The following is a 26,584-nucleotide window of genomic DNA, read 5'->3' as shown; positions in this document are numbered from 1 at the left end:
TATAAAGAAGAGAGGTTCCCGCATAGCATTGGATGGGCACTGAGGTTGGAGCAGCCATGCCATTATTTGTGAGATACTTGCTACAGCTATGACAGAGGTCTTACCAATACGAGACACCTTACTACTATTAATAATCCTTACTTGTACAGGGAGTCCTCACTTAATAATAATTACTTATTGTCACAAGTAGGCTTCAATGAAGTTACTGTGGAAAGCCCCCCGGCGCCTGTTCGGGGAGGCCGGTACGGGAATTGAACCCGCGCTGCTGACCTTGTTCTGCATTACAAGCCAGCTTTTAGTCCACTGTGCTAAACCAGCCCCACTTAAAGTGTTGCATTCCTGAAAATTGTCACGTTAAGTAAAACCTTTTTAAGTGAAGCATGGTTTCCCGTAGGAATCGTCCTGTGGACGGTTTTTGCCCAGAAAAAAATCAGTGTAAAAATTGAAACACTGTACCATAGGCTTAAATACTGAATAGTGCAGTAAGTAACTTTAAAATCACTGCCTTGCCTGCAGGCTTCTCCCTTGCAGAGACATCTTTAAAATCCCAAGAGCGTGATCGTGCCATTTTGGGCGAGTTTGGTGGGGTTTTATCACCGGCTTCATCGGTGAGATCCACACTGGTATTTACCCACAGTTAGGGCGCGATTTACCGGCTGTGTACCGCTGGAATCAGGACGGGACGTGGCCGGTAGATCCCGAGAGAGACCTTGGCAGTGCCACCTGGACACCTTGGCAGTGCCACCCGGACACCTTGGCAGTGCCACCTGGACACCTTGGCAGTGCCACCTGGGCATCCTGGCAGTGCCACCCAAGTGCAAGCCTGGTCCTGCCAGGATGCCCAGGTTGGCAGGAGAACTGCCAGGGTACCAGACTGGTAGTGCCAAGGTCCCAGCTGGCATTTTCCCCATGCCAGGGCTCAGGCCCCGATTTGCCCTGCCGGTATGTGGTGGGTTGTTGGGGGGTGGGGGGGGGGGGCTCAAGGACACCCCCAACAGGTGAGTTGGGATGTTGGGGGGATCCAGGGGTCGCGTCAGGGGGGGGGGGGGGGGGGGGGGGGGGCGCGTGAGTGGTCGGGGTGCCGTTTTATCATTTTAAACCTCTTCCTAAACTGAGGATCTCCACTTGTCGGAGCTCTTCAATGCAGGATATGCGGCTATGCGCGGCCTCGGTGGGAGGTTCCCCATTGGGGGCCGTTTGAGAGCGGGGTTGTTCTCAGCACTTGACTGTGTTTTATTTTAGTTAAGTCGCGCCCGAGTCATTTTTTGGGGCTTTGGGGGGGTTTATCCTTGGTCCTTGGTCCGTCCCACACTTCGAAACCCGCTGACAACACCGCCATTTTGAAAGGGTGCCCCGATCTTTAAGTGAGTTTGAGGGTCCCCCACACCCTCCACCCACTTTTCACCTCACCAATCTTTAGGAGGCCTCTTCATACCCACCCTTCGCTTCCCCACCCTTCATACCCGCCCTCATCCCTCTTTCATCGGCATGGCCCCCCCTCAGGCCCTGGCCCTTGGCAATACCCTGGCACCCAGCCTGACAGTTCGCCTGGCAGGTTGGCAGTGCCACCTGGGAATCTTGGCAGTGCGAGGATGGCAGTGCGAATTTGTCCGGGTGCCAGAGAAAGAGCCAGGCTGCCACCCCAACAAGTCACTGACCACCCAGGGGTCTCCAGCGTCCTGGTAGACCCCCTCCCTCCCAGGTGCTGTTACGGTTGGTCAACGTTTGTGTGGACCAGTGTTAAATGGCGTCGTGGCAAGCTCACCCAGGCACGGGTATTAGTTCCTGGGCACTGGGATAATCCGGCACAGACAGCGTTAAATGAGCCTAATGGTTAATTTAGCTATGTATATCTGCATCTCACCTAGCAAGGGCCAGATCCCCTTTGACCTCGTGAGGTGTTCCGCGCGATGTAACAGCCTTGTCTTATCACGGAGTCGAGTGTGACGAGACCGCTCAATAGCACCCAAATTTACAACAGATTCCTCAAGCACATGTATGTATAATACAGAGCAATATAACAAATAATTACTTCAAAAACAGAAGCCCACAGAAATTTCTAGGGTCCACACTATCAGCAACAAAGAAATTTGAAAAACAAAGTTTACAGTACAGTATCTGGATCGTAAGATACAGTACAGGGGGGAATTCTTTCAACTAATAAGGCCCTACAGAGTACCCCAACCAGTACAGGATGCAGTAAAAAAAAACAGTTCAAAGATGAAGTTTGAGGGGATTCAGGGGATACCTGTGATGCGCTATCAATTGTACTAAAGACACGAATGGGTACAAGAGAGGCTTTATTACAGTTAGATGTTTATCCTCCGACTGCAGCTGGTAGAATGGCTGCTCAGGAGAACTCATACATATTTATACGGCTCCTTGTGGGCGGAGCTAGCCGGCAGGGGCTACCGGCGAACCTGTAGTACAGGTACTGCTGTACATCCCCTAATACAGGCACACACACAATTACACAGTGGATCACCACAAACTGAAAATGCAGCTGAAAAGCAATGTTCCTCGAATACACAGAAATGGCACCAATTACAAATCAGACACCGAATCACTGGGCCTGGTCACGCGATGGCATCATCATACTGCTTGCTCCCTTTAAAACAGGGAATGCTGCACTCTAAATTAAACATAAACATAAGACCATAAGACCATAAGACATAGGAATGGAAGTAAGGCCATTCGGCCCATCGAGTCCACTCCACCATTCAATCATGGTTGATTTCAACTCCATTTACCCGCTCTCTCCCCATAGCCCTTAATTCCTCGAGAAATCAAGAATTTATCAATTTCTGTCTTAAAGACACTCAATGTCCCGGCCTCCACCGCCCTCTGTGGCAATGAATTCCACAGACCTACCACTCTCTGGCTGAAGAAATTTCTCCTCATCTCTGTTCTAAAGTGACTCCCTTTTATTCTAAGGCTGTGCCCCCGCGTCCTAGTCTCCCCTGCTAATGGAAACAACTTCCCTACGTCCATCCTATCCAAGCCATTCATTATCTTGTACGTTTCTATTAGATCTCCCCTCAACCTCCTAAACTCCAATGAATATAATCCCACGATCCTCAGACGTTCATCGTATGTTAGGCCTACCATTCCTGGGATCATCCGTGTGAATCTCCGCTGGACCCGCTCCAGTGCCAGTATGTCCTTCCTGAGGTATGGGGCCCAAAATTGCTCACAGTATTCTAAATGGGGCCTAACTAGTGCTTTATAAAGCCTCAGAAGTACATCCCTGCTTTTATATTCCAAGCCTCTTGAGATAAATGACAACATTACATTTGCTTTCTTAATTACGGACTCAACCTGCAAGTTTACCTTTAGAGAATCCTGGACTAGGACTCCCAAGTCCCTTTGCACTTTAGCATTATGAATTTTGTCACCGTTTAGAAAATAGTCCATGCCTCTATTCTTTTTTCCAAAGTGCAAGACCTCGCACTTGCCCACGTTGAATTTCATCAGCCACTTCTTGGACCATTCTCCTAAACTGTCTAAATCTTTCTGCAGCCTCCCCACCTCCTCAATACTACCTGCCCCTCCACCTATCTTTGTATCATCGGCAAACTTGGCCAGAATGCCCCCAGTCCCGTCATCTAGATCGTTAATATATAAAGAGAACAGCTGTGGTCCCAACACTGAACCCTGCGGGACACCACTTGCCACCGGTTGCCATTCCGAAAAAGAACCTTTTATCCCAACTCTCTGCCTTCTGTCTGACAGCCAATCGTCAATCCATGTTAGTACCTTGCCTCGAGTCCTTTAAAGTCCTTTAAAATGAAACCACTTTAAAAGGGGACAGATAAAAGGATGATTTACTATACTGACAAATCCTAATAATACATAATATATTTCCCTAGTTGTAATAAACATTACTTTAGAAAGTTAATAATTCCCATATACTCATTGTTTTGTGTGATTAATACTTAATATTTTTATTGTTAACCTTCGATTTGTTGACAATTAGTGCAATAACAATCAAGTTATGATTTACCTGTGATCTCAATTTCTCTTTCCAAACTCTATCATGGGGACCCAGCTCCAGAATGTTCCTGACACTTTGCACCGGAATCTCCCTGACACACTCCCGCCCCGGAATCTCCGCGGAATTCCGACTCCGGAATCTCCCCGACACTCCCATTCTGGAATTTCCTCAGCACTCCCAACCAGAATCTCCCTGAAATTCCCTCCCTGTAATCTCCCTCGACCCCCCCCCCCACCGTGGAATCTCCCTGATACGCCCGCCTGGGGTCTCCACCAAATCCTCGCTCAGTTTTGCGCTGCTTTCAATCACGAGTCTCATTCTAGGAGCGAGTTGTTATTTCATGTTGATTTTACAATGCTTGTGGTTTTCCTAACAGGCTCTGCAGTGTCTTAACTGCAGCAACAAGGAAGTTGTTTCTGCTCTTTATACCACGGTATGTATCCAAATCAGCAGCAAACTAGACTCCAGTTGTTCACGTCCTAGATTGCTCTCATTTTCCAATCGCTTTCCTTTCTGAGAAATTGTTTACTGGTCATTCAGTTTGAGACAATGGGGCTGAGTAACAGAACAGTCAGTTTGAGGGTCAAACTCTTTGCATCTCAAGAAAGTAAGGGGAGCGAGCACTCACAGGTATGAACCATTTTAGAGTGACATTTCATTGGATCCTAGCAAAGCTACAGGCTGATAACTAGGTTTGTGCTGTTTATATGTAGAATTGCAGTTATCCTGGTGTGTGTTACAGGGTGGAACCTAGTCAAAGAGTCCAACGGGATGATTCTACAGAATAATAAATGTCCAGGACTGGGTTACAAGCTGGAATCTAATCAAGAAGCTCAGGCTGGTTTATGTTCTAATATACCTTTTAAGGGATGGGAGCATGACATCACGTGTCATGCAATCCTGTTTTAGTTTCACTTTTGCTTTTCAGTTGAGTACATACACAACTCTGCAGCTCTGGGGCTAGATTCTCCAAAAATGGGGCTATGACCCCTTGCTGGCATAAAAACGCTGGCGCTTCACTCCAGATTTTCCTACAAAAAAATAAAGCCCTCAATGTGAGGGCTTGGCCCCTAAAGATGTGCAGACTTCCGCACCTTTGGGGTGGCCCGACGCCAGAGTGGTCCACGCCACTCCATCATGCCGGGACCCCCCGTGGCTGCATGACGGCACCGTCGAGGACAGCGGGCACGCGACGCGTTGATGTCCGCAATGTTCACGCATCGCGTGGGAGGGGATCGCTGAACACTACCACCTGCATCGCCAGTCGTGCACACGGCGAGAACATAACACCCAACACCCCCCCCCCCCCCCCACCGCACTCCCGCTCCGCGTACACTGCTCCAATTCGACATCACCTTACCACTGCGGCACTACGGTACAGCACTACATTGATGGCTGTGTCAGCGGGTGTGATCGGTGCCATGTTGAATGATGACAGCCCGCTCTGCGATGAGCTGTGAGCTCAGAATCGTTAGACAAAGTCTGACTCATGGCAATAGCTGAACCATCCATCTCGGTGGTCGCTGCATTAGTCAGGGTCACTCCATCGCGTGCCCGTGTGGGGAAGTTGGCATCGGAGTGATGAGGACTACGGTGTACGACTGTGGGAGAGGGGGGGCGAAAGGACTGCATACCCGGCACCAAAGTTTCACCGCTCATCAACCCCAGCGACACTCGGTAACCATCAGTATTCCCGTGGCAACGGAAAAATCACAGTCTTACGAGTTAGGTGCAACAGTGAGTTTAATGGTGAATATTATGTACAGATGTCCCAGCCCCTACAACTAAACTGCCCTGCACCCGTGCCAACTTACTATGTGTCCCTCTTCATTGCCTTAGTGATGTGTGACGTCTAAGTGAACCCCAGATGGTACAGCAGGAGTGGAGGCGGACTGTTGAAAATCAAGCCCCGCGACATGTCTCCCCGTCGGCACTCGTTTCCTGGGGCAACCCGGCCTTGATGGGCCAGGCTGCTCGGCGGGCGTTTCGGATGACGTGGTGCCACCCTGCTCTGCCCGCTGCCCACCGGATGCGCCAGGGACGGGACGGGGGGGGGAGGCCGAGCGTTCAGGGACGTCCCGTGATGGAGTTAATGGGACGGGCCCCAGAACCTCCTCCTCCCTTGGGGAGCCCTGTGGCCCCCAGGCCTCACTGTGGGACGGAGATGCGAGCAGGGACATGCCCCAGTGCCCCACCGACACCTGGCGCTGTCAGTCCTGGAGGCCTGCAACGGTATCGACCAGGGTCCGAATGTTCGCTGAGATGGAGTCGAAGGAGTGAGACATTCCCGCCAGGGACTGTGCAACCTCAACCTGTGAGTGCGCGACGCCATCCAGCACGTGCGTCAGGTGGTCGATGCTCTCCGTGACTGACTGCTGGGACTGGGCCATGACCCGGTGAGACTCGGCCAGGGCCCGTAGCGCCGGCAATGTAATTTTGGCTCTGGCGCATTGCTGCCTGTGAGAGGGCAGCCCTGTCCAGGGCCATGGATGACGCATGCACATTAAGCGCAATGCCTTGCCGAACCTGACACATGGCCGAAACAGTTTCACCCATTGCCTTGACCGTGGACGCCACCCGTGCGGTTTTGGCCTGGGTTGCTGCCATGAGCGGCACCACTCCCTGCTCCTGGACGCGGATTGACTCCTCTAACTGCGTCTGCAGCTGCTGGAAGACAGCCCTCATCCCGTCATTGTGTTCCTGGGTTTCAAAATGCATCGGCTGTCCGGGTGGGTCGAGTAAATCCAGGAACCTGGGAACCATCTGGGTGGCAGCTGAATGCTGGGCCTGGGCTGCCCTCCGACCGTCCAGCCCCTCGGCTGCTCTAACCTCCACCTGCTGTACCGGCTCAGCTGTGTTGTGCGAACCAGACCGTGACCCGGGTGCCTCATCACTTAATTACCCAACCGAGGTGAGTGTCTCTGTGATGGTGGATGGTGTGGGAGATAGCTGCGCCGCAAGCTCTTTTTAAAAAAATAATTTGTATTGAAATTTTTACAAAATACAAAATATAAACATCTTAACTCTATTAACAAACACCCGCGGTAACACCCCATGAACAATCCCCCCCCCCCACCCCCCCCCCGCTTCAAGAGCAACTTCAAACAAAAGGAAAGAACAAAAACAAAACAAAAAAGAGCACCCAGACAACGAAAGGGAAAGAGATAGCACCCTCCACAAACCCATGTGCACAGTTCTCCCTCCCCCCAATCCTTACCCCCCCCCCCCCCCCCGGGTTGCTGCTGCTGTCGGCCTATTTCCCTACCGTTCTGCCAGGAAGTCCAGGAAAGGCTGCCACCGCCTGAAAAACCCTTGTACTGATCCCCTCAGGGCAAATTTCACCCTCTCCAATTTAATGAACCCCGCCATATCATTGATCCAGGCCTCCACGCTTGGGGGCCTCGCATCCTTCCACTGAAGAAGAATCCTCCGCCAGGCTACTGGGGACGCAAAGGCCAGGACACCGGCCTATTTCGCCTCCTGCACTCCCGGCTCCACTGCAACCCCAAAAATTGCGAGTCCCCAGCCTGGCTCGACCCTGGATCCCACCACCCTCGACACCGTCCTTGCTACCCCCTTCCAAAACTCCCCCAATGCTGGGCACGCCCAAAACATATGGGCGTGGTTCGCTGGGCTCCACGAGCACCTAGCACACCTGTCCTCTCCCCCGAAAAACCTGCTTATCCTCGACCCAGTCATGTGGGCCCTATGCAGAACCTTGAACTGTATGAGGCTAAGCCTCGCACAGGAAGAGGAGGAATTCACTCTCTCCATGGCATCCGCCCATGTCCCCTCCTCAATCTCCTCACCGAGCTCCTCTTCACATTTACCCTTCAGTTCGTCCACCGAGGCCTCGTCTACCTCCTGCATTACCCGGTATATGTCTGAAATCCTCCCTCCTCCGACCCACACCCCCGAGAGCACCCTGTCCTGTACCCCCCGTGGGGGCAACAAGGGGAACCCCTCCATCTGCCGCCTGGCAAACGCCCTAACCTGCATGTACCGAAACATGTTCCCAAACTTCCCCTCTAACTCCCCCAAACTCGCGAACCTCTCCTCCACAAACAGGTCCCTCAACCTCCTAACCCCTGCCCTGTGCCAGCCCAGAAATCCGCCATCAATGCTCCCTGGGACAAACCCATTGTTCCCCCGTATCGGGGCCTTCATCGAGCCCCCCATTTCTCCCCTGTGCCGTCTCCATTGCCCCCAAATTTTTTTTTTTTTATAAATTTAGATTACCCAATTATTTTTTCCAATTAAGGGGCAATTTAGCATGGCCAATCCGCCTACTCTGCACATTTTTGGGTTGTGGGGGCGAAACCCACGCAGACACGGGGAGAATGTGCAAACTCCACACGCACAGTGACCCAGAGCCGGGATCGAACCTGGGACCTCAGCGCTGTGAAGCGGTTGTGCTAACCACTAGGCCACCGTGCTGCCCCATTGCCCCCAAATTTTGAAGGTAGCCGCCACCACCGGGCTTGTGGTATACCTCGTTGGAGGGAGCGGCAACGGCACCGTTACTGGCGCCTCCAAGCTCGTGCCCACACAGGACGCCACCTCCATCCTCTTCCATGCTGCCCCTTCCCCGTCCATTACCCACTTACGCACCATCGCTGCGTTGGCAGCCCAATAGTACCCACAGAGGTTGGGCAACGCCAGCCCCCCCCATCCCTGCCTCGTTCCAGGAACACTCTTCGAACCCTCGGAGTCCCATGCGCCCACACAAATCCCGTGATACTCCTGTTGACCCTCCTAAAAAAGGCCTTTGGGATAAGGAAGGGGAGGCACTGGAACAGGAACAAAAACCTCGGGAGCACCGTCATCTTAACGGACTGCACCCTCCCCGCCAGTGACAGCGGTAACATATCCCACCTCTTAAACTCCTCCTCCATCTGCTCCACCAACCTTGTGAGGTTGAGCTTGTGCAGGGCCCCCCCTCTCCCCGCCACCTGGACCCCTAGGTACCTGAAGCTCTTCCCTGCCTGCTTCAGTGGGAGCCTACCAATCCCCTCCTCCTGATCCCCCGGATGCACCACAAACACCTCACTCTTGCCCAGGTTCAACTTATACCCCGAGAAACCCCGAATTCCCTAAGAATCCTCATCACCACCGGCATCCCCCCCCCACCGTGTCCGCCACATACAGCAACAGGTCGTCCGCGTACAGCGACACTCGATGCTCCTCCCCACCCCGCACCAGGCCCCTCCAGTTCCCTGACTCCCTCAATGCCATGGCCAGGGGCTCAATCGCCAACGCGAAGAGCAAGGGGGACAGGGGGCACCCCTGTCTCGTCCCCCGGTACAGCCGAAAGTACTCCGACCTCCTCCTATTTGTGGCTACACTCGCCATCGGGGCCTCTTAGAGCAGCCTCACCCACCGGATAAACCCCTCCCCAAACCCAAACCTCTCCAGCACCTCCCACAAATACTTCCACTCAACCCTATCAAAGGCCTTCTCCGCATCCAATGCCACCACTATCTCCGCCTCCCCTTCCACAGCCGGCATCATAATGACGTTGAGGAGCCTTCGAACGTTTGTGTTCAGCTGCCTTCCCTTCACAAACCCCGTCTGGTCCTCATGAATGACCCCAGGCACACAATCCTCTATTCTAGTGGCCAGGATCTTTGCCAGCAGCTTAGCGTCGGCGTTTAGCAGCGAAATCGGCCTGTATGACCCGCATTGCAGAGGGTCCTTGTCCCGCTTCAGGATCAAGGAAATCAGCGCCCGTGACATAGTTGGGGGCAGAGCCCCCCCCTCCATTGCCTCGTTAAAGGTCCGGACCAACAGGGGGCCCAACAGGTCCAAATACTTTTTATAGAATTCCGCCGGAAACCCGTCCGGCCCCGGCGCCTTCCCCGACTGCATGCTCCCTATCCCTTTGACCACCTCCTCCAACTCGATCGGCGCCCCTAGTCCCTCCACCTGCTCTTCTTCCACCCTCGGGAATCGCAGCTTGTCCAAGAAGCGCCCCATTCCACCCCCCTCCACCGGGGGTTCAGACCGGTACAATTCCCCATAGAAGTCCCTGAAGACCCCATTGGCATCTACCCCCCTCCGCACCACCTTCCCAGCTCTATCCATCACTCCCCCAATCTCCCTGGCCGCGTCTCGCTTCCGGAGCTGGTGCGCCAACATCCTGCTCTCCTTCTCCCCGTATTCATACACCACCCCCTGTGCTTTCCTCCACTGAGCTTCCGCCTTTCTGGTCGTCAGTAGGTCAAATCTGGCCTGAAGGCTACGCCTCTCCCCCAGCAATCCCTCCTCTGGGGCCTCCGCATATCTCCTATCCACATGCACCATCTCCCCTATCAGTCTCTCCCTCTCCCTCTGCTCCCCCCTCTCCCTATGGGTTCGGATGGAGATCAATTCCCCCCTCATCACCGCCTTCAATGCCTTCCAGACCGTCCCTACTCGAACCTCCCCGTTATCATTGGCCTCGAGGTACCTCTCGATACACCCCCGAACCCTCCCAGCCACCTCCTCATCTGCCAACAGCCCCACCTCCATGCGCCAGAGCGGACGTTGGTCCCTCTCTTCCCCCAGCCCGAGGTCCATCCAGTGCGGGGCATGATCTGAAATGGCAATGGCGGAGTATTCCACATCCTCCACCCTCGACACCAGCCCCCTGATCAGGACAAAAAAATCAATCCTAGAGTAGGCCTTATGTACGTGGGAGAAAAACGAGTATTCCCTGGCCCTTGGCGTCACAAACCTCCAAGGGTCCACCCCCCCCCAATCTGGTCCATGAATCCCCTCAACACCTTAGCCGCCGCCGGCTTCCTACCCGTCCGGGACTTGGATCGATCCAATGGGGGATCCAGTAATGTGTTGAAGTCCCCCCCCCCCCCCCCCCCCCCCCCCCCCCCCCCCCATGATCAGGCCCCCCGCCTCCAGGTCCGGAATGCAGCCCAACATACGCCGCATAAACCCCGCATCGTCCCAATTTGGGGCATAGACATTTACCAACACCACCCGCTCCCCCTGCAGCTTACCACTCACCATCACGTACCTCCCGCCACTGTCAGCCACCACCTTCAACGCCTCAAACGACACCTTGTTCCCCACCAGGATCGCCACCCCCTTACTCTTCTCATCCAGCCCTGAGTGGAACACTTGGCCCACCCACCCCTTCCTCAGCTGCAGTGCCGCAAGCTCTAGGTCCTCGTCCGTCAGTAAGTCCGGTCTGTCCTGGTCCCAGTCATGGCCCGGCGCGGGGCGCACGCGGTCCATGTGCAGTTCATCAGTGGCTGAGTCAATTGACTGCATCGCTGTCCTCTGTGCGTCTGGGTCCACAGACCCTGTCCTGTCCTGTCTCGCGGCCCGACCTTCGGGCAACGCACAGCCATGAAAGTTGTCACTGTCTGTCCTCTGTACGTCCCGATCGAGAGTCCCGGATTTCGAGGATGGCCCTCCTGGCCGACCTCATGCCACCCTCTGGTGCGCGACCCTAGGTGCGGTTGTTGTCGCGGAAGGTCGGCTGTGTGTGGCACCAGACGGCCCTGGACGTTCGTCAGCTGGCCCTGGGGAACAGAATGATACGGGGTTCGTTAGACACGCTCGGCCGGGTGTAGGGTGGTCCAGTGTGCAGAGTGGGAGAGGAGAGAGGATGGGTGGTCCAGTGGGCAGAGTGTGAGAGGAGAGAGGATGGGTGGTCCAGTGGGCAGAGTGTGAGAGGAGAGAGGATGGGTGGGCCAGTGGGCTGTGTGAGGGGAGAGAGGATGGGTGGGCCAGAGGGCAGAGTGTGAGAGGAGAGAGGATGGGTGGGCCAGTGGGCAGAGTGTGAGAGGAGAGAGGATGGGTGGGCCAGTGTGCAGAGTGTGAGGGGAGAGAGGATGGGTGGGCCAGTGTGCAGAGTATGAGGGGAGAGAGGATGGGTAGTCCAGTGGGAAGAGTGTGAGAGGAGAGAGGATGGGGATCCAGTGGGCTGAGTGTGAGGGGAGAGAGGATGGGTGGTCCAGAGGGCAGAGTGTGAGAGGAGAGAGGATGGGTGGTCCAGTGGGAAGAGTGTGAGGGGAGAGAGGATGGGTGGTCCAGAGGGCTGAGTGTGAGAGGAGAGAGGATGGGGATCCAGTGGGCTGAGTGTGAGGGGAGAGAGGATGGGTGGTCCAGAGGGCAGAGTGTGAGAGGAGAGAGGATGGGTGGTCCAGTGGGAAGAGTGTGAGGGGAGAGAGGATGGGTGCTCCAGTGGGCTGAGTGTGAGGGGAGAGAGGATGGGTGGTCCAGTGGGCAGAGTGTGAGGGGAGAGAGGATGGGGGGTCCAGTGTGCAGAGTGTGAGGGGAGAGAGGATGGGTGGTCCAGTGGGCAGAGTGTGAGGGGAGAGAGGATGGGGATCCAGTGGGCTGAGTGTGAGGGGAGAGAGGATGGGTGGTCCAGTGGGCAGAGTGTGAGGGGAGAGAGGATGGGTGGTCCAGTGGGCTGAGTGTGAGGGGAGAGAGGATGGGTGGTCCAGTGTGCAGAGTGTGAGGGGAGAGAGGATGGGTGGGCCAGTGTGCAGAGTGTGAGGGGAGAGAGGATGGGTGGGCCAGTGTGCAGAGTGTGAGGGGAGAGAGGATGGGGGGTCCAGTGGGCAGAGTGTGAGGGGAGAGAGGATGGGTGGTCCAGTGGGCAGAGTGTGAGAGGAGAGAGGATGGGTGGGCCAGTGGGCTGAGTGTGAGGGGAGAGAGGATGGGGGGTCCAGTGGGCAGAGTATGAGGGGAGAGAGGATGGGGATCCAGTGGGCTGAGTGTGAGGGGAGAGAGGATGGGTGGGCCAGTGTGCAGAGTGTGAGGGGAGAGAGGATGGGGGGTCCAATGCACAGAGTGTGAGGGGAGAGAGGATGGGGGGTCCAGTGTGCAGAGTGTGAGGGGAGAGAGGATGGGGGGTCCAGTGGGCAGAGTGTGAGGGGAGAGAGGATGGGGGGTCCAGTGTGCAGAGTGTGAGGGGAGAGAGGATGGGTGGGCCAGTGTGCAGAGTGTGAGGGGAGAGAGGATGGGTGGTCCAGTGGGCAGAGTGTGAGAGGAGAGAGGATGGGTGGGCCAGTGGGCAGAGTATGAGGGGAGAGAGGATGGGTGGTCCAGTGTGCAGAGTGTGAGGGGAGAGAGGATGGGGGGTCCAGTGGGCAGAGTGTGAGGGGAGAGAGGATGGGTGGGCCAGTGTGCAGAGTGTGAGGGGAGAGAGGATGGGTGGTCCAGTGGGCAGAGTGTGAGAGGAGAGAGGATGGGTGGTCCAGTGGGAAGAGTGTGAGGGGAGAGAGGATGGGTGGTCCAGAGGGCTGAGTGTGAGAGGAGAGAGGATGGGGATCCAGTGGGCTGAGTGTGAGGGGAGAGAGGATGGGTGGTCCAGAGGGCAGAGTGTGAGAGGAGAGAGGATGGGTGGTCCAGTGGGAAGAGTGTGAGGGGAGAGAGGATGGGTGCTCCAGTGGGCTGAGTGTGAGGGGAGAGAGGATGGGTGGTCCAGTGGGCAGAGTGTGAGGGGAGAGAGGATGGGGGGTCCAGTGTGCAGAGTGTGAGGGGAGAGAGGATGGGTGGTCCAGTGGGCAGAGTGTGAGGGGAGAGAGGATGGGGATCCAGTGGGCTGAGTGTGAGGGGAGAGAGGATGGGTGGTCCAGTGGGCAGAGTGTGAGGGGAGAGAGGATGGGTGGTCCAGTGGGCTGAGTGTGAGGGGAGAGAGGATGGGTGGTCCAGTGTGCAGAGTGTGAGGGGAGAGAGGATGGGTGGGCCAGTGTGCAGAGTGTGAGGGGAGAGAGGATGGGTGGGCCAGTGTGCAGAGTGTGAGGGGAGAGAGGATGGGGGGTCCAGTGGGCAGAGTGTGAGGGGAGAGAGGATGGGTGGTCCAGTGGGCAGAGTGTGAGAGGAGAGAGGATGGGTGGGCCAGTGGGCTGAGTGTGAGGGGAGAGAGGATGGGGGGTCCAGTGGGCAGAGTATGAGGGGAGAGAGGATGGGGATCCAGTGGGCTGAGTGTGAGGGGAGAGAGGATGGGTGGGCCAGTGTGCAGAGTGTGAGGGGAGAGAGGATGGGGGGTCCAATGCACAGAGTGTGAGGGGAGAGAGGATGGGGGGTCCAGTGTGCAGAGTGTGAGGGGAGAGAGGATGGGGGGTCCAGTGGGCAGAGTGTGAGGGGAGAGAGGATGGGGGGTCCAGTGTGCAGAGTGTGAGGGGAGAGAGGATGGGTGGGCCAGTGTGCAGAGTGTGAGGGGAGAGAGGATGGGTGGTCCAGTGGGCAGAGTGTGAGAGGAGAGAGGATGGGTGGGCCAGTGGGCAGAGTATGAGGGGAGAGAGGATGGGTGGTCCAGTGTGCAGAGTGTGAGGGGAGAGAGGATGGGGGGTCCAGTGGGCAGAGTGTGAGGGGAGAGAGGATGGGTGGGCCAGTGTGCAGAGTGTGAGGGGAGAGAGGATGGGTGGTCCAGTGGGCAGAGTGTGAGAGGAGAGAGGATGGGTGGGCCAGTGGGCAGAGTATGAGGGGAGAGAGGATGGGTGGTCCAGTGTGCAGAGTGTGAGGGGAGAGAGGATGGGTGGGCCAGTGTGAGAGGATGGGTGGGCCAGTGTGCAGAGTGTGAGGGGAGAGAGGATGGGTGGTCCAGAGGGAAGAGTGTGAGGGGAGAGAGGATGGGTGGTCCAGTGGGCAGAGTGTGAGGGGAGAGAGGATGGGGGGTCCAGTGGACAGAGTGTGAGGGGAGTGAAGATTGGTTTGGGGGTGGGGGGGGGGGGGGCATGCAAGGTTGTCTTACTTGCTTCTGCGCCTCCAACCTCACGTTGCGCAACCTCTCGGTTGGCGGATCCCCCAGCGAGGTCCAGTGCCCTCTGCTCAAACACTGTCAGGGGGTGCATAACGGGTGAACTCCCGCCGGTTTTGTTGCGCTCCCGGCTGTTGTGCGCAGTCTTCTCCTGTTGGGTGGGGGGCATGGATAGAGCATCACAATTAGGCAGGTATCATCAGGGCGTTCAGATATAGGGTACATTAATGCTGGGCGGGGGGAAAGTTGGAGTCACACCTTGTCATCTCACCAGGGGGTCGCAGCGCTCATGTGGGTCTGTGACAACGTTGTTCACCCCCCCTCCACTCAATGTTGGCCCCCCTTCCTCCCCCTCGTGCCCGTGGGGGGGGGGGGGTTGATGAGGGACATGGCAGGGAAGGATGGTTGTGACCCGGGGGCACACTCGTGGCACTTACCCTGGCAGCTCTGGTGAGGTCGTCGAGCTTCTTACGGCATTGCTCCCCGGACCGAGGGGTCTGCCCCACAGCACTGACTGCCGTGCCCACCTCACACCAGGCCCGTCGCACAGCGCTGGAAGGGTGGCGATGCCCTCATCTTGGGCAGAGGATGCCCATTGCGCTGCTCCACCTCATCTAGGAGGGTCTCAAGGTCGACATCTCGGAACCTCGGCGCGGCCCTCCATGGCACCGTCATTTTCCTCCCTCCTCTGCTGCGGGTCTTTCTTTGCGCGTATCGCGCCTTTTAAGATGCAGCACGGCGCCATTTGGGCGTCGGGCGCTGATGACGCGCATTTTACGCCACAGCCGAGTTCGGAAGACCCAGGTAGAAATGCAGAGTTGTGTCGAACAGCAGGAGCTCAGAAGATCCGGGCCTATATGCAGAATGGATAAACTGTAGCTAGTTACAGGCTGGAATCCAATCAATGGATTTGGGGTGTGATGTACCATCAATTCGACTCAAGACACAATTAGTATCCGAACTGTGGCTTTAATCAGCTAGTTGTTAGCCCGGTGGTCGACTACAGAGAATGGCCGACCGCCGGGAACTCTGGGTACTTATACCCCACCTCGGAGGCGGGGCCTACTTGCCTCTCGGCCAATTGGAGAGCAGTCAAATGACTAGTCCCAACCAATCGGACGAGAGGCACATGACCAGCCAGAGCCAATGGGAAGCCAGTGCTCCGCACCAATGGCAGTGCTCATATCCATACCACCACATTCACCCCTTGTGGAGAAAGAAGGCAGGGGGGAGGGTGTAAGTGGGAGAGAGAGGGGGAGGGGGGGGGTCCGACGACTGGTGGTATGAGCAGCGAAAATCGATAAGGGTGGGCTGCCCACTGGCTCGTGGCAAAACAATACTACTACTAGTAACAACAGAATACACAAAAATGTCCAAGAAAGTGCCATGGCCGCATCAGATGGAGACGATCAGCCTGTCGGGTGCCCGTGGTGTTCTGGTGGACCGTCGCAATGGAGCCGGTGACGTCGGGCCGATGGTCGTCCTTGCCTCTGGGAGCGTTGGTCGTAGATGTGTCTCCGTACCCCGGGCCGGTGGTGGAGACGCTGTAATCGGGGGAGAGGGGGCATGTGCGCTGGGTCGTGGGGGGTGTTGGGGGGAATTGGGGTTGGAGGGGGGGGTGTTGGTGTAGGGGAAGAAGGCCGCACGCCGGCGGGCTCCAGGTCCCGAGGCGAGACCGTATCCTGCCGACCGTCGGGATACTTCCAAATGGTGCCATTCTCCTGCTCGACCTGACCGTTACCCCGAGGGTTATAACTGGTCATCCTGCTAGAGGCTATGCCCCTGCTGAGCAGGAACTGACGCAGTTCGTCACTCATAAAAGAGGACCCCCGGTCGCCGTGGATGTACGCGGGGTAACCGAACAGGGAGAAGATGGATAGGAGGGCCTTTATGACGGTTGTTGTGGTCATGTCGGGACAGGGAATGGTGAAAGGGAAGCGAGAGTATTCGTCGATAACACTCAAGAAATAAGTGTTATGGTTGTTGGAGGGGAGGGGACCCTTGAAGTCTATACTGAGATGTTCAAAGGGGCGGGATGCCTTGATCAGATGCGCTCGTTCGGGGCGGTATAAGTGCGGTTTGCACTCGGCGCAGATGTGGCAGTCCCTGGTGACGGTCCTGACTTCCTCGACGGAGTAGGGCAGGTTGCCATAGTCCGTGCCTCAGCTAGGCTGAGGGTGTTCTTCTCTAGCAATCGTTGGCGGATAGAAGGAGGCTGCATGCCAGCAACGTAAGCGTCTCTGATTAGAAGTTCCATGTGCTCCGTCGCCGAAACTTGGAGACATGCGCACGTTCTCCCTAGAGCTGCGAGGGCCTGGTAAAACTCGTCGAGGGACTCACCAGGGAACTGTTGTCTAGTCGTCAGGAGATGCCGTGCGTAAACTTCGTTGACCGGCCGCAGAAAGTGTCCTTTGAGAATCTCCATGGCCGCATCAAAGTCGCCTTCGTCCTCGATCATTGCGTAGACCGATGTGCCCACGCATGAGTGGAGGATGTGGAGTTTCTGCTCCTTGGTGGGCTTGCCGGCTGCAGTCGTCAGGTAGCTATTAAAACACACCTGCCAGTGTTTAAAGATTGCAGACGCATTTGCAGCATGTGGGCTGGTGCGGAGGCAGTCAGGCTTGATGCGAAGCTCCATTCCAAAATTCTAGCTGATTAAATTGACGTACCATCAATTCAACGCAAGACACATTTAGTATCCGAACTGTGGCTTTAATCAGCTAGTTGTTAGCCCGGTGGTCGACTACAGAGAATGGCCAACCGCCAGGAACTCTGGATACTTATACCCCACCTCGGAGGCGGGGCCTACTTACCTCTCGACCAGTTGGAGAGCAGTCACATGACTAGTCCCAACCAATCGGACGAGAGGCACATGACCAGCCAGAGCCAATGGGAAGCCAGTGCTCTGCACCAATGGCAGTGCTCATATCCATACCACCACAGGGTGCTTATATATAAAATAACCGATACTCAGGAGTGAGTTACAGACTGGAATCTAATTGAAGGATATGGTGTGTTTATACATATAATAACAGATCATTGAGAGTGAGTTATGGACTGAAGTCTAATTGAGAGGATTGGACCATTTATATATAGAATAACAGATACTTTAGAGTGAGTTACAAGCTGGAATTTAATTGAAGGATTTGGGGGATTTATATGGATTTACGTGAATTGGCTACGTTAAATTGCCCCTTAATTTAGAAAAAATTATTGGGTACTCTAAATTTATTTTAAAAAACAGATATACGAGAGTAATTTACAGACTGAAAATGTATTTGGGGTGTTTATATATAGAATAACAGACATAGGGTGGCACGGTGGCATAGTGGTTAGCACAGCTGCCTCACAGCGCCAGAGATCCGGGTTCAATTTGGCCTTGGGTGACTGTATGGAGTTTGCACTTCCTCTCTATGTCTGCGTGCGTTTCCTCCGGGTGCTCTGGTTTCCTCCCACTGTCCAAAGATGTGCAGGTTAGGTGGGTTGGCCATGCTAAATTGCCCTTAGTGTCCAGGGATATGCAGTTTGGGTTGGTATTACAGGGATAGGACAGAGTGGACCGGGGTGTGAACATGGGTCGAGTGCTCTTTCTAAAGGTCGGTACAGACCAATGGGCTGAGTGGCCTCCTTCTGCACTATAGGGATTCTAAGGATTCTAAATATTCCAAGTGTACTTGGAATTGAGTTACAGACTGAAATCTAATTGAGGCATTTAGGGTGTTTATATATAGAATAACAGATACTTGGAAGTGAGTTACTGATTGGAATCTAATTGATGGTGGTTTGTGGGATAAACAGCAATAATACCAAATTATATTTATATAGCACTTTTAACATAGTGAAACTCGAGGCTCAGCAGTGACTGTGGAGTGGAAAATCAATCTTAGCTGTAACTTAATATTATTGTACACAATGTGAACTGATTGATCTACCGCTGGTTTGTTTCCTTTAGTTACGGACCGATGAGGACTCTGTGATGAAATATGAAGCTGCCAAGGCTCTGGTCACACTGGGTGAGTGTTAAGAGCATGAGATGTTAGATGAGCAATGGGGAATGTGAGGGTTGAGAGATGGGAGGTGAGTGGATTGGAACTTTTGGATGCTGAGAAGTCTGAACTATGTCAAGTACTGACTGATTTGACATTGGTTAATATTAATATTAAGAAGAACAATGACATTTCAAACAATATGCCGAGGAATGGGTAAGAAATGAAATGAAAATTGCTTATTGTCACGAGTAGGCTTCAATGATGTTACTGTGAAAAGCCCCTAGTCGCCACATTCCGGCGCCTGTTCGGGGAGGCTGGTACGGGAATTGAACCGTGCTGCTGGCCTGCCTTGGTCTGCTTTAAAAGCCAGCGAATTAGCCCAGTGCGCTAAACCAGCCCCCATAGAAGGTCTCCAGTGGTCACTGCTGTCAAGTGTAAACGCAGGTGTGGGCTCAGGCGGAGATCCATCGTACAGCTGAAGACAGATGTACATGGGTAAGATAGGGAGGGTGCTGAGTGTCCATGGATCTCATTCCCAACAGTTCAGACTGAGAGAAAACTAGTCAAATTCAATCTGAAACTTCTGGCCAGGACAGTGCCAGTTTCAAGCCTGCACTTCATCTTGCTCTGGTATCTCCCGAACTACGCAAACACTTTGACCCATGTTTTGGTCTAATATCTCCTTGTGTGGCTCAGTGTTTAACTTTGTTTGATCTAACGGAAACATTTGTGTTATTTCAGGCAGGTTTGGCTGGGAGTTTATAGCCGGCCTTGTCGGTGAGTTGCCCACTGCTATCTAACCACACAGTCCCTTTTTCAAGCCCTGGGGATTTTCTCCCCGGCTTAGCCCATACTTTGAATTTTTTCTATCACTGGGGAGCTGAACTTTCCTGCCAGAACCAGCTCCTCAGAGATCGGGCCACCATTTTGAAAGGCTGCTCCCCCCCCCTTCAAAACTTCCTACTCCCCTTTTCGGGCACTCCCCCTTTAAGTCCCTCACCATTCATCCCCCACAATCTTCTGGAGGCCCCTTCATACCCGGTCTTTACCCCCACACCCCCAGCCCTCCTTTCATGGACCTGGCCCCACTCAGGCCCTGGCCCTTGACAGTGGCACCTGTGCAGCCTGGCAATGTTCCTGGCAGAGCCACCTGGGCCTTTTGACAGTGCCAGGGTGGCTGTGCTAAGGTGCCAGTCTGGCAGCGCCAAGGTTCCCAGCTGCTGGGGAAGAGCCAGGGTGCCACCCTGTCCTGTTCCTCATCACCCATGGGCTTCAGTGGCCTGGGAGACCCCTCGGGTGCCATTCTACCTGGTCCACATTTGTGTGGACCAGTACAAATTGGCCATCATCTGGGGACTCTTTAGACAGGCCGATAGATGCCAGGAGCCAGTTAGATCTGGGTCAGCATGGTTAAGGGGTTCTTGAATCTACTTAGCCATGCAATAGGCGGGAGCCAGATTGTGAAGCTTTGCAAAATCTGGTTCGTGAGGGGGGGGCGATTCTCCGATATGGCGGCCAAGTGTTCATGCTGCCGTGAACGCCGTCGGCGAACAGGGCCCGGGCACAACCAATTCTGGCCCCCACAGGGGGCGAGCATGGCGCTGGAGCGGTTCACGCCATTCCAGCCTCCGTACTGGCGTGCCAACCTGCGCATGCGCAGTTGGGCCAGCTCAATCCTGCGCAGGCGCAGTTGGGCTGCACCATCCTACGCATGCGCAGGAACTTCTTACGTACGCCGTCCCCGACCCAACATGGGGTCGGTGTTCAGGGGCCGGCCATGGCGGAAAGTAGGCCGGGGGTGTGGAAGAGGCCGGCCCGCCGATTGGTGGACCCCGATTGCGGGTCAGACCCCTTTGGAGGCCCCCCCGGTGAAGGAGCGCAGAGCCGCCGGCAGCGACCAGGGGTGAACGGCGGCATCGGGACTCTGTCGTGTCGGAGCGGTCACTCGGCCCATCTGGGCCGGAGAATTGGCGGCCGGCGCTGCGCCAAATGCAGCGGCGCAAATGCTGCCGATTCTCCGCAGCTCAGAGAAACGCGCGCCGGCGTCAGGGCGTCGTGGCACGGTTGCTCTGATTCTCCGGCCCGGCGCGGGGCTCGGATAATCGCCCCCAGGAAACGTGGGAGAGGCCGCTCCCGACATCTACCGGCAGCAGCATTCTCCGATTCCAGTGTGACGTGGCCAACGCCTTGAGATAATTGCAGCCCGTCCACATTGACCAGTTTTATCTCCGTGTGAACTGAGCTCCATGGATACTCTGTACTCTCGAGATAATTTGCAACATCAAACCTAATCTAACACTGAAGCTGTATAGAAATGCACTCCCAAGTTCTTGTTTTTAAAAAAATGGATTTTATTCCAAACGTGTATATATTAAAAGTTACAATACATAAACAATTCAGGAAACAAACTTCCCAACAAATAATTATACAGTTTGTACAAATGTTCCTTCTTTTTTGCAGCTCCTTCTTTCCCCCCTCACCCCACCCCCCGTGTCAAACAACTCCTCAAACACGAGTGTGAGAAGTGTGGGCGGGGTGAGGGGGGTGAAGGATCACGAGCATCCCCCACCTTGCCTGAAAACCCTCCGCTGAACCCTTTATCTCGTATTTAATCTTTTCCAGCCAAAGGAAGTCATATAAGTCACCGACCCTGGCCACTACCCCAGGTGGCGTTGCTGACCGCCACTCCAATAAAATTTGTCACCGGGAAATCAGAGAGGTGAAAGCCACAACATCGCCTTCCTCCCCTCCTTCAGCTCCGGCTTCTCCGATATCCCAAATATCGCCACCAAAGGGTCTGGCTCAACCTCCTTCCCCAGTGGCCTAGCTAGCGCCATGAACACTCCCTCCCAGAATGTCTCCAACTTTTCGCAGCCCCAGAACATATATGCATGATTTGTTGATCCCCGCCCATTTATGAAGCATTGCCCATTCTCTCGCTACTTGAGTCCCCAGGTATCTAAACCTGTCTCTGGCCAGCTTAAATGGCATCCCCCCTAAATTGGCTCACTGACCCAACTCATTCATGCGGAACGCTTCGCAGTTCCCTACATTTAACTTGTATCCCGAGAACGCCCCAAACTTCCCCAATGGGCCCATGATCTTCTCCATGCTCTCCAGCAGGTCCGAAATGTACAATAATAGGTCGTCAGCGTATAGCGACACCCGATGCTCTTTTTGTCCCCTCACAATCCCTCGCCACTCTACCAACCCCCAAGCCATTGCCAGAGGCTTTTTAGTCAGCACAAACAGCAGCGGCATCAGCGGGCACCCCTGCCTTGTTTCCCTGTGTAGTTCAAGGTTCCGTGAACCCATGTCATTGGTCCGCACACTCGCCCTCGGTGCCGCATATAACAAGCGCACCCATGCCACTAACTTCGGCCCAAACCCAAACCTTCCCAGGACCTCAAACAGGTACCACCACTCCACCCGGTCAAAAGCCTCAGCCTCCTTATATTGTTAGAAAACTGCCTGCCCTTTACAAAGTTGTTTGATCCTCCGCAACCGTCCCACCACCAACTTAACCAGTACTTTCATGTCTGTATTTAACAATGATATGGACCTAGAGGATCCACATTCCAATGAGTCCTTCCCCTCTTTTGGTATTAATGTGATTGTTGCCTGCATCATCATCTCCGGCAGCTCCTCCTTCTCCAACGCCTCATTAAACGCCCCAAGAGGTGTGGTGCCAGGTCCGTCACAAACTCCTTATAAAATTCCGCCGGGTAGCCATCGGGCCAGAGGGCCTTCCCCGTATACTATCCAATATCTCCCCAGGGGCTCCTCATGCGCCTGCCTCTTCTCTTCCTCCAACTGTGGAAGCTTCAGTTGGTCTAAGAAGCGTCCCATGTCCCCTTCTTTTCCCCCGGGATCGCCCTATAGAGGCTGGTACAGCACAGTGGCTAAATCGCTGGCTTTTAAAGAAGACCAAGGCAGGCCAGCAGCACAGTTCAATTCCCATACTAGCCTCCCCGAACAGTGGTATCTAGGGGCTTTTCACAATAACTTCATTTGAAGCCTACTGGTGACAATAAGCGATTTTCATTTCATTTCAGTTCATTTTCATTTCATTTGTAATGCAGAACAATGCCAGCAGCGCAGGTTCAATTCCCGTACCAGCCTCCCTGAACCGACGCCGGAATGTGGCGACGAGGGGCTTTTCACAATAATGTTATTGAAGCCTACTTGTGACAATCAGCGATTATTATTATACAGCTCCTTACAATATTCCTTAACGCCTCATTTATCTTCCCCGGCTCCAATACTACATCCCCTGCCCCAGTTCTTATCTTCGATATTTCCCTGGACCCGGCCTGCCTCCGTAGCTGATTCGCTAACATTTGACTCGCCTTCTCTCTGTATTCGTACTGTAGCCCTCTTGCCCTACGCAGCTGTCCTACCGCCCTCCCCGTTGTCAGCCTATCAAATTGCCCCTGTAATTTTTTCCTCCTTGCCAATCACTCCATGGTGGTCACCCTCGAGTACTCCCTATATACCTCCACTCCCTATCTACATCCACTATCTCACTCATTTGCCATTCCTCCCTCCTTTTCCTATCTGCATGTACCTTGAACGAGATAATCTCCCCTCAGACCACTGCTTTTAGCCCTTCCCAAAAGGTGGCCGGCGACTCCTCCCCGTTTTGGTTCAATTCTACATAATCTTTAATCACTTTGTCACAAAACCATCTAACTGCAACAACCCTGAATCGAGCCTCCACCCCGGCCTCTGCTCCCGTCCTGATCTAAGCCGAATCTCCAGTCAATGGGGCGCATGGTCCGAGATTACTATCCCCACTTACTTTGCCCCCTCCACCCCGACCAAAATATCCCGGCTCACCACCAACAAGTCAATTCTGGAATATACCTGTACACATGCGAAAAAAAGGAATACTCCCTTTGAAGTGCCACGGATCTACCATACCCACCTTTTCCATAAACCCACCCAGCTCCTTTGCGATGTGTATCCTACCCATTGACCTGGGGCTCGATCTATCTACCCTCGGCTCTAGGACACAATTAAAATCTCCTCCCATAATGAGCTGGTGAGTGGCCAAGTCTGGGATTAACCCCTCATAAAACCTACATCATCCCAATTCAGTGCATACACATTTACCAGCACCACTGGCATCATTTCTAATACCCCACTCACAATTACATATCTCTCACCCAGGTCCCTCACTTCCTTCGTGTTCACAAACCCCGTTTTCGTACTCATCAAAATTTCAACTCCCGTGACTTTGAATCAGATCCCTAGTTCTAAACCTGACCCACCTATCTCTTCCATTGTCTAACCTGGTCCTTCACGTGGAGGTGCGCCTCTTGCAGAAAGACCACCTCCGCTTTCAAGCTCCAAATGATCCAAGATTTTTTGAACGGTCGATTGAGCCCTCGCATGTTCCCTGTTATCGGCCTTACCAGGGACGTATGCCTCCATTCCCCTCTACTGTCCGCCATCCTGACCTTTCAGCACTACCCCCGTTAATTTCACCCTGTACCTGGCCCATCCAAGATGGCCCCTTTCTCTGCCCCGATTATGTTTCTTCTCCAACCTCACCTTGTCGCATCAAACCCCCCTCCCCCCACGGCCTCCTCTCTCGGCCTGCTCCCCCACCTCATTTACATTCACCAACATTACCTCCTAGTGTGGTAACTCCTACTCAAAGGCTCCTCCTGCTGACCCCTCCCCCACCCTCACCTCTCTGTTCTGTGAAGGAGGCTCGCCGCTGACCTGCCTCTCCCCCGTCTGAACAAAGACTCATCTCGAACCACAGGTCACCTTCCCCAAGAACAACAAGAAGAAATAACACAGCCCCGGGCAGCTGGAGGGGGGAATGGGGACAGCCGTCCCCTTAAAACGTTTCACCCTGAAACCCTTTGTCAACTCAACTAAAAGAAGAAAAAAAACCCTCCACATTGGAGGAAAAGAACCCCCCCCCCAACCCCTACACCACCCATATTCCCAATTACTTCGAAGTGCCAGCACCTCAGTTTCCCAGAATTGTTCAGTTCAGTTCTCCCCCAGATTATGTTCCTTGATAAAGTCATTGGCCGCTTCTGGGGTCTCGAAATAGTGTTCCCGGCCTTCATACGTCACCCAAAGCTTCGTTGGGTAGAGCACCCAAACCTGATCTGCCGTCGATATAGAACCGCCTTGGCTCTGTCGAACCCCGCACGCTGTTTTGCAGCTCAGCTCCAATGTCCTGGTGTAATCGGACCTTGTTCCTCTCCCATTCACAGTTGCTCTTTTCCCTGGCTCACCCACTGCAGAATCTTCTCCTTCTCCACGAACTTGTGGAGCCTCATGACCATCCGCCTGCGGCGGCTCCCCCACTCTAGGCATCTGCCTCAGAGACCTGTGGGCTCTGTCCACCTCTGGGGCCTTGTCGCGTACCCCCTCCGCCACCAGCCCCGCCAGCATCCTCGAAACGTACCTCGTGGCACTCACACCTTCCACTCCTTCAGGCAGGCCCATGATCCGCAGATTCTGCCTTCCCGATCCATTTTCCTGCTCCTCCACCTTTGCTCTCAACGTCTTTCAAAGTTCTCCAAAGAGCTCCACCTCCGCCTCCAGTGCCACCACCCGATCGCTGTGGTCCGACATCACCCTGTCAACCGATCCCTGTGCCCCCAAGCATTTCTCCACCCTCTCCAACGAGCCCTTCAGGCGTGCCACAGCCCCTTCGATGGCCTTTGCATCTCCTTCTTCTGATGGCGGAACTTTTCCCTGATGAAGGCCATCAACTGTTCCATCTGGGGCTTTGCTACTTGAACCAGCCCTTCCACCTCCGCCATCCTTCCATTGGCTACTGCACCACAGGTCTCCTCCAACTCCTTGGCCAGTTCTTTCACCTTCAGCCGGGTTTGGTAACCAGCAGACATATCACTCCCGGGCGGGTGGAGGGGGGGGGGGGGGGGGGGGGGGGGGGGGGGTGGGGGCCTTCTCTGACCTTCAGCTACACTTTTCCGTTGAAGTTGCACCCTATGTCAGGTAAAAAGAGCTCTTTTCTACACCTTCAAGCAGGAGCTGCCCTTTGGGCGACCACACACCATGGCCGCCACCGGAAGTCCTCCCAAGTTCTTGAACTGAGCTACTGAGCTTCGACTGGTGTCATTGGAACTGGTGTCATCTGTAAAATGTCGGTACCTACTGTAGAGGTGGAGGAGAGAATGAGATGAAGGGAAGACAGGGAGGGACTTAAAAATTGATTCATGAAACATGTTGACTTTCCTTGAACTTGATGATTTTCTTTCAGGTTGCTGGGAGGAAGATGTGGTGCTGAAGTTAATCCAAGTTATGAATGAGTCGACAGGGAAACTTCAGGAAGACATTATTATAACTTTGAGGGTGTCACTGCGCGAATGGGCCAATCGACCCATCCACCAGGTATAGTACACAACACAGTCCATACTGAACTCCAGCACGGGTCAGTGGGTAACACTTTCACCTCCATCAGAAAGTTATGGCCTCCAGTGCCTCGCCAAAGACTTAACATGGAACATACAGTGCAGAAGGAGGCCATTCGGCCCATCGAATCTGCACTGACCCATTTAAGCCCTCACTTCCACCCTATCCCCCAAACCAATAACCCTTCCTAACCCTTTTGGACACTAAGGGCAATTTAGGATGGCTAATCCACCTAACCTGCACGTCTTTGGACTGTGGGAGAAAACCGGAGCACCCGGAGGAAACCCACGCAGACACGGAAAGAACGTGTAGACTCCACACAGACAGTGACCCAAGCGGGGAATCGAACCTGGGACCTTGGAGCTGTGAAACAACTGTGTTAACCACTATGCTACCGTGCTGCCCTCAATTGTTGTGCGCTTTATTGTTGTTTCCAACATCACAACAGTGTCTACTCTTCAAAAGTACTTCATTGGGGGT

The 26,584-nt window shown here is 54.4% G+C and overlaps 1 protein-coding gene across 1 annotated transcript in view; it reads left to right on the top strand.

Annotated features, from left to right (window-relative positions):
• Positions 1-26,584, top strand: part of LOC119953758 (protein HEATR9-like) — a 106,047-nt gene that overhangs the window by 44,719 nt on the left and 34,744 nt on the right. Inside the window, exons 6-8 of the mRNA XM_038778346.1 lie at positions 4,371-4,427; positions 18,661-18,721; positions 25,953-26,083. Of these exons, the coding sequence (XP_038634274.1) occupies positions 4,371-4,427; positions 18,661-18,721; positions 25,953-26,083 (249 nt within the window). The remainder of the gene's footprint in view (positions 1-4,370; positions 4,428-18,660; positions 18,722-25,952; positions 26,084-26,584) is intronic.

The sequence above is a fragment of the Scyliorhinus canicula genome, chromosome 18 (assembly GCF_902713615.1).
Source record: "Scyliorhinus canicula chromosome 18, sScyCan1.1, whole genome shotgun sequence".
Taxonomy (NCBI): Eukaryota; Metazoa; Chordata; class Chondrichthyes; order Carcharhiniformes; family Scyliorhinidae; genus Scyliorhinus; species Scyliorhinus canicula.
This window is presented reverse-complemented; position numbering and strand designations above follow the sequence as displayed.